General features: G+C 31.7%; 1 protein-coding gene across 1 annotated transcript; it reads right to left on the bottom strand.

Moving 5' to 3' along the window:
• Positions 1 to 5,501: 5,501 nt before the first annotated feature.
• LOC146903816 (cytokinin hydroxylase-like) lies at positions 5,502 to 10,281 on the bottom strand. The gene is made up of 5 exons (XM_085730063.1): positions 9,913 to 10,281; positions 9,427 to 9,653; positions 8,725 to 8,966; positions 7,732 to 8,101; positions 5,502 to 6,308 (listed from the first exon to the last, which is right to left on the bottom strand). The coding sequence occupies exons 1-5, from the start codon at positions 10,187 to 10,189 to the stop codon at positions 5,889 to 5,891; spliced, it is 1,536 nt and encodes a 511-aa protein (XP_085586189.1). The 5' UTR covers positions 10,190 to 10,281; the 3' UTR covers positions 5,502 to 5,888.
• Between the last annotated feature and the right edge of the window lie 4,174 nt (positions 10,282 to 14,455).

The raw sequence follows: 14,455 nt of genomic DNA, 5'->3' as shown, positions 1-14,455 counted from the left end.
CATTTAAGTGCCTAAGTTAATTAGTTACACATAATATAACTTGCTGTTTAAAACTGTAGTTCAAGGCTATACAGAAATTGTATCTATATCCTTCAAAAAAAAAAAAAAAAGAAATTGTATCTATATATAAGGCTATAAGCTATGCTCAAAAAATTTAGGGTTTGATTTTTTTAAAATGGTGTAAGTATTAGTATTTTATAAGGAGTGATGATCAAACCATGGATTTTTTATCACTCTACTTCTTAACTCTCCAACCCCGACCACCTTGTCAACTTTAGATCCATTACGCCCATCAAGCTTGATTTAAATTTTGAATATTGTCTATGATTAACTTTTATTTTGTCTTATATATCAATGCTATAATGGTTATTAAGTTCTATTCTTTAGGTAGATGGTTATATAATTGATTTAAGGGTCTCGTTAACAAGTGTCCTTAGAGTACTTGTTAAGGATACAAAAATGAAAATAATTGGTAAATTTTAAGTAAAAAAATTACTTTATAAAGTTGCAATGTATTGAATGTACCATTTTCAAAACAATTTTTATTTTTTTTAAATTTCTTAACAAGTGCCCTAAAGAAACCAAAATAAAAGCAACCATGAATATATCAACAATTTATATGAAGAATAGACCTAATTTGTAGATTAATTTAAATTAATAATCACACCAAGTATATTAAATGTGTCCTAAGCATGTTTAAGGTAGGGACTATATGTAATAAAAGACAAAAAACTTCAAACGAGGCATCATTTTGATAATAATGGCCATCCACCTTACCAAGCAAAGCATGTAAGTAAGGAAATTCAGTTTAGAATTGAATTTCAATATTAAAATATTTTGATACAATACAATAAGAAATACAAGGTGGGGCGTGTGGATCAATTAATTTATTTGAAGTTTTGATCTGTGAGGCACTTATGTTATAGGTCAGTGCAGGAGGTTACATTATTTGGTGATTTGCTTAAGGTTTTGTGGCAATGAGAGTGTGGGAGGAATAGGATGTGGTAGTGGGCTGATTTTAATGGTGGACCATGATTATTTGTTATTTATTAGCAATTTAATCATAAACAATTAATTTATTTTAAAGCTATATAAATAATAGTTTTTTTTTTTTTAAGAATATAAATAATAGTTTTTAAAAGTAGAAACTTATCATCTTCCTTTGATTGCACCAAAGAAAAGTATACTGCTTTGACTCCACATTTGTGGCTCAAAAGAGCCGAATAATGCTTGTGTCTCTCATAAAACTTGTTCCTCATAAAATTTCACATTAAGATGATCATCAAAAAATTAAGCACACAACAAGACACATAAACTTGTACAAATTGGTGTATTTTTTCATTCCGCAGCACACAACAACAAACACTTATCCAGTCGAAATGAACTTTAACCTAGTTATATAGTTTACTACAATAATGAGAAAATTACTCTATTTAGGACCAGTGTTAATGTTACATTGTCTTATTTGAAGGATCAACTGGACCAAATAATTGGTTGTCTCAACCACAGCGACATGAGAAGAGTGGTCAATTTTGGGTATTGTCGTCCGTCAATCGGCTCAGATGAAAGCGTTCGTTCATATAGATGAAACTTTAAAATGATGTCGATATGAGAACCATGTTCTCTAAATTTGATCAATATAGTTGGAAGGGACATATTGAGTTAAACACTACCTTGGTATGATTTGTTCATTCTATTCATGAAGTTTGATTCGTCCAAGAAGATACGAAGAAATCAAGTCATGCATGGATGAGTCCGATGAAGAAAATTGTTTGGTATTGATGAACTTTTTTGTGCTTAATTTATCTTTTTAATTTATGATGCTATTGTTGTTGTTGTTACTACAATTGTTTTAGTTTATTTTATGTTGTTGTTCTAGAATCCGAATGAGGGTAATTTTTAAAATCGAAGGACGCATGAGAGGGATGAAGAGAAAATAATTTCACTATATGTTATGTGCCATCCTTCTTGGCCTTTATTGAGCTAAGGGGTCAAATTTTTGGACCTAAAGGAATGTGGAAAAGAACAATCCCCCTCAAGCTCAAAACCCCCGAATTCTATCGAAAGTTAGCTTCTAGACGTGTTTTTTCCCTGCCAATTCCCTATGAAAATTAAAGTTTCGGTACCATTTTTAGCAATACAGTGTTTGGGATCTTATTTGTATGACATTGTGTTAGGAATCTCACATGACATTACACGACCACAATGTGACATGTGGCAACTTAATTTTAAAATGAAAACAGAAAACAAAATAAACCCTAAGAGAGAGAATAATAAAGTCATGTGTCAAATTCTGGTTGAGCAATGTCGTATGACATTCCTGCCACAATATCACACAAGTGAAATGAGTGAACCATCAAATTCGTCCCTGAATTTTCACGCGTCGGCCAACTTCATCCCTCAATTATGCGAAATATCAAATTAGTCCCTGAATTTGTCAGACGTCCATCAAAAAGGTCCCTCCATCCAAGTGCTCCGTTAGCCATGCTGACATGTCGCCCTGCATGCTGTGTTGTCTTGTACGCGTGGCAAGAAGGAAGCCAAGTGTTCAGGGGCTAATTTGATTGATTTGGAAAAAGTTCATTTTTCACTTTTCAGTTTATTTTTTTCCTGCTTTTCCCATTTTGCCCCTGCATTACATATTCCTCCTTCTTCACATTTCAGTCAGAACCATCAAAAACATCATTGACCCTCCTCCTTCCCGCTAAAAATTTCTCCATTCTCACCCCTCCAAAATCATCATCATCTCCGGCGATTCTGACGTTTTTGAAGTTCCTCTATTCAACTGTGATTAAAGGTAACACCTTTCCTGTTGTTTATCAAGATTCTGTGTTCGTTTTGACCCTGTTTTTGTCTGTTTTTTGGTTTTTTCGTTTTAAGTTTGGATCATCTTGTTTATTTTGTTTTTGTGATCGTTGATGCTTGCATTGTTCTTTGTTTGTGTTTGTTTTACGTTTTTGAGACAGTTAGTTTGATTATTCGTTTTTAGGGTTGCAAATGCTTCATACTTTGTGCCACAAAATGTTGTGCTTGGAAATGCAGAAACTGCAGGAAATGTTGTTGCAAATGCTGGACAGGTATGACTCTTAATTTTTAAGGATCGTTTTGGCAATTAGTATATTAACTGAAGGACTGATATGATTGATTATGTTATGATTTAGGGACTAATTTGATTGATTTTGCAATTTCAGTGTTGCACCAAGGAGGTATGGCCTTAGAGGACAGGTTCCTTCAGCTGATAGGCCTAAGCAAACACCAATGAGGGGTCCTGCACCAGCTCATCAACCTCATGCTGGCATGATTAGGGTTCCATATCCAACCTATGGTCCACCCGGTTCGACTCAACCTACTAAATTCATGGAGTTTATACCAACTCCTGGATTTCCAAAGAAGTGATGCTTCCTGGAGTTTAATAGATGTTTTGGATTTGTAATATTTAGGCTTATTTGAATTATGCCCCATAGTTGGGTTTCTTTTTGCTTAACTTGCCGTTTAAGACCTATGACTTGTTAATGCCCCAAAATTGGGTTGCTTTTGCCTATGTAATTTCTGAGATTTATGACTTATGACCTATGACTTTTGCCTATATAATATTTTAGTTTCAATTTGTGTGTTCTGTAATTTCAAGGATCTATTTGATATATGATTAAAAAATTCAGGCACTTATTTGATGGTTTTTAATATTTCGTAGGGATGTATTTGAAGGTCACATTTTTGAATCATCTTCAACCTCTTTTCATCACCATTAAACTTGGAGCTTGAAGATGAAGCTCGACTTTAATAACAGTTTTTTCCCATATTCCCACCCCCCATCATTTGAGATTCAATTTAAATAGTTTTGCTTCAAGAAATTTTGTGGATTTTGGCTTTCAAATTCAATACGAAAAAATTAGGGTTTCAAATTTTTTAAATTGGGGAAGAACTGGAATTGGACCACTTATTATTGGAGGAAATTTAGGTGATATTAGAATGTAGATTGCAGATTGTTTAATTAGGGTTCCAATTTTATACAATTGGGGAAGACAGATACGTTGGGGAAGAAAAGAGCTGTTTGGGAAGAAACCAAAAAAATTTCTGCAAATCAATCAATTTAGTCCTTCAAAATGTTTGTTATTTTCGGCCAAATTAATCCCTGCCTACGTGACGTATGACATGTGAGAGGTTAACGACCACGTCAGCCCCGTTAACCCTCTGTTTGAACAGAAGGACTAAATTGATTGACAATTAACAAATTCAGGGATTAAATTGATATTTCGCATAATTGAGGGACTAAGTTGGCCGACGCGTGAAAATTCAGGGACGAAGTTGATGATTCAGTCCAAGTGAAATCCCAATAAATTGCTCAGAATTTTCCAAAGAATGTTGCCTTCTTTAAAACGTTTTGCATGCTACTCAAATAGCTGTCCACAATTTATTAGATCTCCAACTGTTAATAATATCCAGAAAAAATATGGTTACAATAAAAGAATTTGTATAACTATTTTGTAACAACTATTAAACAATTATTATCTCTTTCATACATTCATTGTCTTCTTTCTATGAAAAAAAATAATATTGTCTTAAAAATTGTCACAAGTTAGTTGTATAAATATCATTACTCATAAAGAATTATATAAACCATGTAGTGGAAGAAGGAGAGGTGGCTAAGAAAACAACTCCCATGTCCCATCTCCAAAATGGAGATACTGACCCTACCTTGTTTGTTTTTTGTTACAACCAAGTTGGCTTATTTCAATTAGGAAAGTGAAGCACTTTGTTAGAGAAATGAAAAAAAATAAAGATTCTGAAGTTTGATGGAGCAACTATGCTAAAAAGAAAAAAGAAAAAAATCAATATTACACTAATCTTAAGTAAAACTGTCAACATCACTTATTTTAAAAGACGAATAGGTAAGAATCCTCTAAGAAAGATTTTAGGTTCGAATATTGTGGGTGGAAAAAATATGATTTGTGTTAGAACAACAACTAGTATAATAGAATAAAAAAAACGAGAATCAAAAGAAAACAAGACACAATCTTTATCTACGTAGTTCGGATAATGTTATTAACCTCCTACAACTATAGAGATATTGTCATTCATGTATTTTTTTGAATGAATTAGGTTTTCAGTGTTACAACTATATATATAGTATTACGATTTAGATTACAACAATAATTCCACCTCTCTTAAGTTTCTATCTATGAGCCATATAATCAACTCTTTGGATGAAAAACCATTAAAGATGGTCAATCTCAGGTTACCCAACAACAAATCAGTCATTGATAAAAATTTAATGGATACTTCACATCAATAAGCTTTTTACATTGCTACTATAAAGAAGCTTTCTATCCCCATCGCATAATATAATTTTGTGCATTTTTAGTCTTCATTATGGGCGCACACCTGTTTTAAAAACTTATCAAAACAGCTCCTCCAATATCTTTATCTCATGTTACATTGAAGAGATAAATTAATAGATGTGCTTTCATTCAAGTTGATATTAATTAATTTAAATATTCTAATCCTTGCAATCATTGTTTCATTTCTATTTCTTCATTGCAAAACAAGTTGAAAATAAAATAACAAGTTACAAGAATGCTCATCATGGTCAAGATTGTCACAACTCACTCTCCGCATATAAAAGACCAAAATCAAAAAGACTCCTCTCCCTCAATTATAAACTAAAAATCCTAACTTTCCGGATTTGAATTTGAAGCAATAACTAAACATTTATTGCCGTTTATGATCTCGATTGTTGATAAAGATCAAACAATCGAGATCATTGACGTGAGTCATATGCAACGACTTTTTAGTACCTTAGATTAACCGAATGCACTAACAAAACTATTTCTTGATCGATTGGAGTTGATCCATCCGCGTCTCAACTCAAGAATTGGCTACGTCCCATATCATGTCTCCAACGACTTCAAACAAATTTGAACCCCATGCTTGGGCTTAATTGTGAGCACAACCACGGGTGCGTGACGGTAATTATCCGAAATTGTGAAGCTAAATCGAGAGATTAACATTGCTAATATAATTTTAGCTTCCATTAAGGCAAATGTTTGTCCAACACAATTTCTTGGGCCAAAAGCAAATGGTAAAAAACGGCCAGGAATGAATGATTTTGAAGTAAACCTCTCTGGATTGAATTCATTTGCATCTTTACCCCATAGTTTTTCACTATGATGAATTGCCAACACAGGAATCCATATTGATAACCCTTTAGGGATGTAAAGGTCACCCAATATTATGTCTTCAAAGGCCATTCTAGGGAGTACAGATGCCGGAGGATAGAGCCTCAATGACTCGTTGATTACCATATGCAACTGCAAAAGTAAATAATAAAAAATTGGTTAGATTATATATTATAATATAGTTCCGTCGACAAAAAATATAATATATATATCTTCGTTAGATAATCTCAGTTGATAGAGACATTGCATAACATATATAAAGATTATAGTTCGAACTCCAAACCGTTATTTGTTAAAAAAATATAATATATATATTGTTTTTAAGGTGATATATAAATATATCTCACTATGTTGAGTGATTAGGTCAAATCATTTTCCTTTTGTTCTCTTTTCCTATGATATGATACAGGTTTTTTCTTCTCATAAAAGTATGGTTGTATCGTTATTCAGAACTTGAACAAATATCTTTTACCTTTTGTGCACTTGGGTCCCTCTAAAAAGAAAGATAACCATGATAATAATATTGATATATTATTCTAAACGACACCAGCTACACACGAGTGCAAAGATGATAGCTGAATAAATCATAGTTTAATTTTGTTTTTAAAAAGCAAATCATATTTTTTGTTTTTTTTCTCAAAACATACATATCTAGGTTAAACTAAAATATTTCCAAACTGTCTTTTCTAAACATCGTGCTGATAATAACTTAATTAATTAAAAGTCTAGGATCTTTTGATTGATTAGGCTTTTAGGTGAAATACTATAGCCTAAACTTACACTACCATATAACACCAATATAAAATGGGGAAAAGTGTCAACGGTTTTAAACATTTTTTATTTGTATTTGTGTTCAAGTAAGACTTATTTTTAATGTATAGGTTTCATGAAGAGAATTATTTTTTAAGAGATGAAGAAATTACTTTTTTTGTTCAAGTGGTTAGAAAAACCATAACCTCTGTATATAATACAATGTCTCTATTAACTGAGTTACACAATATTTTTTTCGAAGTAATGAAGAGAATTACGTACTTAACACTTCTAAAAGTAAAACAATTGTAAAATAAAAGTAAAAACAAATCGTAGAAAATGATTGTATAATGTGCATGAGAATATTAGATACCAAAATTTGACCAAACCCGCCACTTGTCCCTCATAACTTAAAAAATAGTGTAATATGACTTTTTTTTTTGTACGACTCTTTCTTCTCTTGTAAGTGTAAATTAAAAAAATAAAAGCTTTCACATTCATATTAGGGAGAAGTTATAAAGAATCAAATAAACTATGAAGTATTTTTATGTTTTGCTTTTAAAGATATCACTAATGCACAACTACAAAGACTAGTGCTTTAAAAATTTTGAAGCGTGTGTTAAGATTATCGAGGTCATCTATCCTAGTACTACTCTCGCTTAAGCACGCTTAACTGTGAAGTTCGAATAAGATCCGGTGTATTAGTTCCTGATATGATATGATCACACCTTTTCTTTTATTCATTTAAAACAAGAAGATTTTGTTAATTACTTTTTTTTTTAAGAAGATTTTGTTAATTACTTACCGTAGTGAGCTTGGAGAGTTTATCCAAAGAGGGAATTCCACCATTGCATACCCTTTTAACCTCAGCTCTAACTTTTTCTTGCCAAGATGGATTACTTGCTAGTAACATAACTGTCCAAGTGAGTAAAAGTGCTGTTGTTTCATGTCCAGAAAAGAAAAATGTTTTGCATTCATCCATCACTAATTGCAAATTTAAGCTAGTTTCCTTCTTTTGCATCTCATTCAATAGTATACCCAACAAATCATTCCCATAAGAATTGCTTCTTCCAATCTCAACACAATCTTTCCTGCTTTGTATTATTTCCATCAATAATCTCTCCACTTCCATCTTCAATGACTTTATTTCTCTATTGTACTTGCTTGGAAAAAACCTATATACACCAATTGCATCTTACATGATTTTGACATCAATGAAAAGGAAAATAAAATGAACATGAATGTGATGATTAGGACATGCATTAAATGCTTGTTGGTAAGAAAAATAATAGATTTTATTGAACCTTAAAAAAAAATTCTCATAGTGGTAAGAGTTTGACACTTAATCTTAGTAGACCGAGTTTAAATGTTCAATTCTACAATGTTTATTAGTGTCGCTTTAATACATAAATTTTACTTTTTCTCTAATTATTTTTAACGTTTTGCAAGCACGATTTAAGTCTCTGCAAATTTGTATTACTTTTTCACCAAAAATAAGTGTTTCTTTTAGTTTTGGATGCCATTTTTTCAATTGTACTCTCTAATTAATATTATGTTCAGTGCAACACTCTCAATTTGATATTCTCTCACTTTGCATTTACGGTAATTGGAATACATCAATATTTTTTTAAGCAAAATACATCATTAGTTAATAAAGATAATTTAACATAGTCGCGCTCGCAATTTTAAATACACACTGAATGACACAAATACCAACTATTATTATTATTATTTTGGAAAAAGAAAAAGGAAAATTGGTGGTTTGGAAACAAAGTTGTTGTAAAGTGAAAGTACCTACCTGCTGCCAGGAAAGCAAAGGTGGCGACTTGCTTGAGCACAGAGAGTCTGGAGAACTGTGAGGAGATGGAATATTTTTCTTCCCTTTTGGTAGCTTGTACCAAACTCAGTTCTAGAGATAATATCTGCAGTAAGTTTAGCCATGTACTCACCAATCTCCACCTCACTTTGTCCACACTCCAACCCTTTTTGTAGCGATTCTAACATCTCTTTAGTACATTCCACCATATGCCCTGCATAGCTCTGCAATAACATCATCAATGTTTTTCTATGCAGCACTGACACTTCAAATTGAAAGCATGTTTGAGTGTGTGACACGTGTAAGTGTTTGGGATATTTAATAGCTTTTTTTAGTGTTATGTCTGATATCTGTGTTTGTGTATTATAATATTATCGGGTTGTCCGCAGTTGCAAATTTAATGCAATTAGCATACTGGTGGATGTTAGATCAAGATCAGACCGTCAATATTTCAAACTTGGTATTTAATGGTTTAAAAAAAATGAAAATATAATTGCTTTCTGTGCCGTTTGATCTTGATTCAACAATCACCAATGTGATGATAACATTTTAGAGAAAGTTAAAATACTTTATATAAACCATTCTTTACGCTTAAATAGAAGGCAAGCAGGCAACAAGCTGCGCCGCTAGACCCATGATGAGTAAAGTCAATTCAAACCCATGATGAGTATGATTGAATAATACCTTAAGTCTGTCCCCCATGAATGCAGGGGCAACAATGTGACGTTGGTGATACCAATTTTCACCATTTGCCATCAATACTCCTTCTCCAATGAAATGTTTTGAACCCTGTTTTTGTAACCATGATTTTCCAGATACTGTACTGTATTTTGAAAGAAACTCTTTTATCAATTCAGTTTCTGTCAAACACAGCCTTGGCTCTGGACCATTCCAATATATATACCTCTTTCCTACACAATCAAAATTAACATGTCCAATTAAACTAATTATAATTACTATTATTATTATTATTATTATTATTATTATTATTATTATTATTATATTCCCCTCAAAAAATTATTATTATATGTTATTATCATCATATATATATATATATATATATATATATATATATATATATATATATAGATGAGAACAATTTGTTATATTTGAATCACAACAAAGTGTTTCACCTGAGTCGTTATCTATACGTATAATTGACGTACGTACCGAATTGGGACGACCAGAGAACAAAATGAGGAAGAAGGCGACCGACAATGTCATGGCTTATAGTTTTCATGTCTTGTGAGGTTGATTTGGAAACAAGGGAAGCCATGTCGAGGATGTTCCCGGTGAAGAAGCAAGGTTTCGGGCCCCGAACACCTTGCATCTCCATGATTTTCTTGATATGTAGTGGAGTGAGGAAATAACATGATAGGTTTTCATACAAGAGTTTAAATAGAAAAGTAACTAGTATGAACAAAAGTATATTGAGAACCACCATCATGGAGATGATTTTTTTTTTTGGTGCTAATATATATTTTGGGAAGATGAGAAGTGAATTTGAGATTATAGCAAGGTAGAGTGGTGATATGAGATGGGAATATGATGTATGACTCAACTTATATTTATATATAGTGGGAATTTGATATGTACTATTCCTTCATTTTTATATACACACACTGTGGCGGAGTTGAGTTATTAAATTTTGTTTAGTGGTTTTGAGAAAGTGTTTCTGATTCATCATTACTCATTGCTTTGAAGACAAAGGAGGGTGTAGTGTGTGTACATACATAGAAATGAGCTGTTCATAAGGGATATGACATATACTAAATATCACAATATTATGCAAGTATGCAAGTAATGCTATAGTAACTTATTCTTATTGGTTTAATCCATTAACTTATGCTTGTATCTGTTTTGGTTTTCAACTTTAGCACTTGTCCACTATCTGCAACTGCACTCTAATTGCCTATATGAATCTGGAGGATCAATTGGTGATAAAACTCTAAAAACTCTTGTATATTGGCTTCACTTGACTATAGTTGGATTTTGGATTTCCAAAGTCTATTTTGAAAAGAATTTTCATCCACCAAAGTTATTACTGTGTTGAGTCACGATTAAGTTGCTCTATTTAAGATGTTTTGCGGCACTGTCCTAAATTTTGCAAGACAAACTATCAAACACGCCGACTCCAGGATAAAACAAGACCAGCTACAACTATGCGAATAATAACCTGAGTCTGAAAATCTGGTATATTTAATAAAATACGAATAATAAAGTTGTTATATATCTATGCAGTTTTAGTTGTATGAGTATTTTTTAATTTGAGATAAATTTTTTTTTTTTGAGATATTGTTTGGCCCTTATATTCATTCCAAATGTGAGTTGGATGGATACAACCGTAGTTAATCCTTTCAGTCAATTATCAATTTTTTTTTGTCAAGTAGTCTAGTGGCTAGAATTCAACTTTTTCAAGATGAATAAGTGGGGTGTATGGGGTTCGAACCCCAACCCATGTATATAACAATGTATGTCGTCAACTGAGTTATGATGACGGCGACAGTCAATTATCAATTCTAAATGCTTGGTAATAATTAAATTTTCCGTCCCTACAAAGTCATCAAATTTTATTTTTCATCTTCATAAAAGAAGTGTCGTGTTTGCTTTCCTATAAGTTTTTGGGATTAAAGTGTTTTTGTCCCTATAAATACTTTAATTTTTCTTATTAATTCCCTTAATATTTTTTGACTTTTAAGAAGAAGAAGAAAGGTATATAAACATGAGGTGTGATAACTGGACACACTTTTTTAGACAAGACAACATTTTAAATCGGTTATTTAAAAATACGATTTTAAAAGACTTTTGTCTTTTTTGAAAATAAAAGATTTTTACTTTTATTTTTATTTTTATTTTCATCCCTTAGGATTGTAATACTGGCTCTGATACCAGGTTGGGGGCAGAATCCCCAGCGGAATTTTGTTGTCGAACTTGATTTAACATTTGTTCGATTTTAATTAATCCTTGAAATGGTTTTAAGAGCGTTTTTGCTCTTTCTCTTTGTGTATTATTAAGATTTTCTAAATCTTCTATTTCTCTTAGAAAATCGTCAATATATTCTATATGATAAATTACAAATTCTTTAGAATGAAATAGAATTTGTCTTAAGACAACTCTTCTGTGATAAAATTCTATATCAGAGACTATGTTCTCTAATCTTTCTTTAAAAAATTTTAATTCTGTTATTAGGCCTAAACCAGGCATTATATATTTGAGGAACTTTCCTGAATTTTTTCTAATGACTGTTCAAATTCAATTAATTTTTGAGATGGCCATAACAGGGTTGTGGCTCTTTCTTTTTGTGTAACAGAAATATTTTCTGTTCCTTCTAATTCTTCTATCATTTCATCTATATATGAAATCTGTAAAATCATTAAATCATGAATTCCCCAAAGTGTGTTCTTCATTTCTATTCTTAAGAAATTTTCTTCTATTCTGTTAACTAGGCTATCTAGTTTTATTCTGAATAAACTTAATTCATTTTTTATTGTTATTCCTGGCATTATAATTTTTTACTAATGCCTAAGAGTTCAGTTTTTATTTCTGACAAGGTTTTGTTAAGCTTTCTTTTTTCATTACTATCTAATGAAGTTCTTGCTGGTAGAAACTTTGGTTCACTAGTACTTTCTTCTTGTTTTAGAAGAGGTGTTCTTTCTATGGTCATAATAGATTTTGACCTTTTTAGTGGTTTTAGAATTGGTGATTCTAATTTTACTAATGATGCAAATAGTTCATCTATTTGTATTTTTTCTTTTCCACTAAATTCTACACTATAATGAGAGTTACTTAGTGCATAATTCATTTTATAACTTATACTAAAAGGACGGTTTCCTGGTCTCATGAGATCTAGATCTTTAAGTTTATAATGAATTACTAAAGATCTGTCTAGATCTATATCATTTAGACTCAAACATATTTGTAGATTTATATCAAATTTTATTTTTCCACCTATTAAATTTCCTTCACCTTTGGCTATTAGTGAATGTTTTTTATTCATTCTAGCATCTTCTATGAGAAGTTCTAGTTCTGAATTTACTCCTTTCATAAAAGTACTCTTTATGATTATCTGGATAGTTGATACATGAATATATCCTATCTTCTGTCTTTTTTCTAACGATAGATGTTTTAATCTATTATTAATTTGTTCTTCGTCTATTATAGATATTACAACAGATCCATCTGTTGATTCCATTGGTACAGGAACTTCTCCTATCATCATTCCATATTTTAGAATATTTTCTCTAGATAGTTTTTCTTTTATTAAAGAAAAATACTCTTTTGTTTAAAATTTTCTTAAGGTTTTAAGGTAAAATCTACCTTTTCTATGTGATCTATTAGTACGTTTGCCATAAAACCAGATGAATCTTTTTTTTTATGCTAAATTCCATGATGAAATGTAAATATTATAAAGTATTTAAGATCATACCTGACTTTGTCTTGAATTTTTGATAATTCTGATCTTTCGATCCTTTGGATTTGAAATAATCTTTCGATTATTGATATTGAAGACTTTAAAATCTTTCGATTTGGTTATGACAACCTCAAATCCTGCGAAGTCCTTTCCCACAATGTTTTAAACTAAAGGTACTTACTTCATTGATTTTAGTTGTACTTTACAAGTGAGCATCGAGACTCTTATTTATAGGAGGAAAGGACTTACAGAGTAGGTCACATGTCACTTTCCTTGCAGCTAAAAAGAAAAACAAACAAAACACGCAAAGGAAAAAGTAAAAGCATTATCACATAAGGTGATTAGGTTTTCAACTAAATGGACCCCATCTGACTTAGATGATAAGGTTCCATTATTACAACTTTGTTCCTACGGCCATCTACATGACGCGTGTTTAGGCTTTTCCTTTTGCCTTATCTTCAAGTACTGTGATTGTCGGTATTTTGTCTTCTTCTACCGACACTTTCTTTTTTGCACACCATTTACAGGTATGCCCTTTGTATTTTGAGAAGTGTTGACAACACTCCTGTTGAACTTCATCTGGGATTTGGCCAAGAGCATTCTCAAATTTTGAGAATAGTTCTTCATAATGAAGTGTTTGCTTGAGATGTTCTTCTGAAACCTTCTTCTTGGAGTCACAGACCATAAGACAGGTTTCTGTAGTATAGAGGACCTTATAATTAATAATGGTAGAGCCATATTTAATAAGGTTATCATAAAAACGTTTCATTTGATAAATGAACGAGTCTACTGTCCATCCAATACTTTCTGTATTTGGAGGTAGATAGGTTTTATTTGAAATTCCTATTTTGATGTCTGTTCTTGGTCTTACAGCCATAAAATTATTTTCTTCAAAAAACCATGGATAGGTTTGTTCGAATTGGAGGAATATTTCTCTCCCTTTAGCAAGGAAATCATTAAATCTTTTTGCTGTATTACCAATCTCTTTTGGTAGATCAGCCAATTCTTGGAATCTACGACCTTCTCCTTCTTCAAGATACACGGTCTTAAGCATTCCATAGTTATAGAATTCTTTAATCAATTCCTTGGATATTCCTGGAACCGTATTAGCTTTTACCCCATATGTGGTGTTGACTGGGTAAAAACATTCAAGTGCTAACTCTTCTTTGAAGTTTGCTAGCCATCTCCATTTTCCCATGAAATCATCAAGGGTTTTTGGCTTATTTTTTTCTTTCTGGAGATTTATTATTGATCTCACTGAGATCTTTTTCTTTGACTCCATTTTTGATGGTTGGCCAATTT

Source organism: Medicago sativa, chromosome 7, assembly GCF_051527215.1.
Source record: "Medicago sativa cultivar Bolivia chromosome 7, Bolivia_mono, whole genome shotgun sequence".
Classification (NCBI taxonomy): domain Eukaryota; kingdom Viridiplantae; phylum Streptophyta; class Magnoliopsida; order Fabales; family Fabaceae; genus Medicago; species Medicago sativa.
Note: the sequence above shows the minus strand (reverse complement) of the source record. Positions and strands in the feature narration are given on the sequence as shown.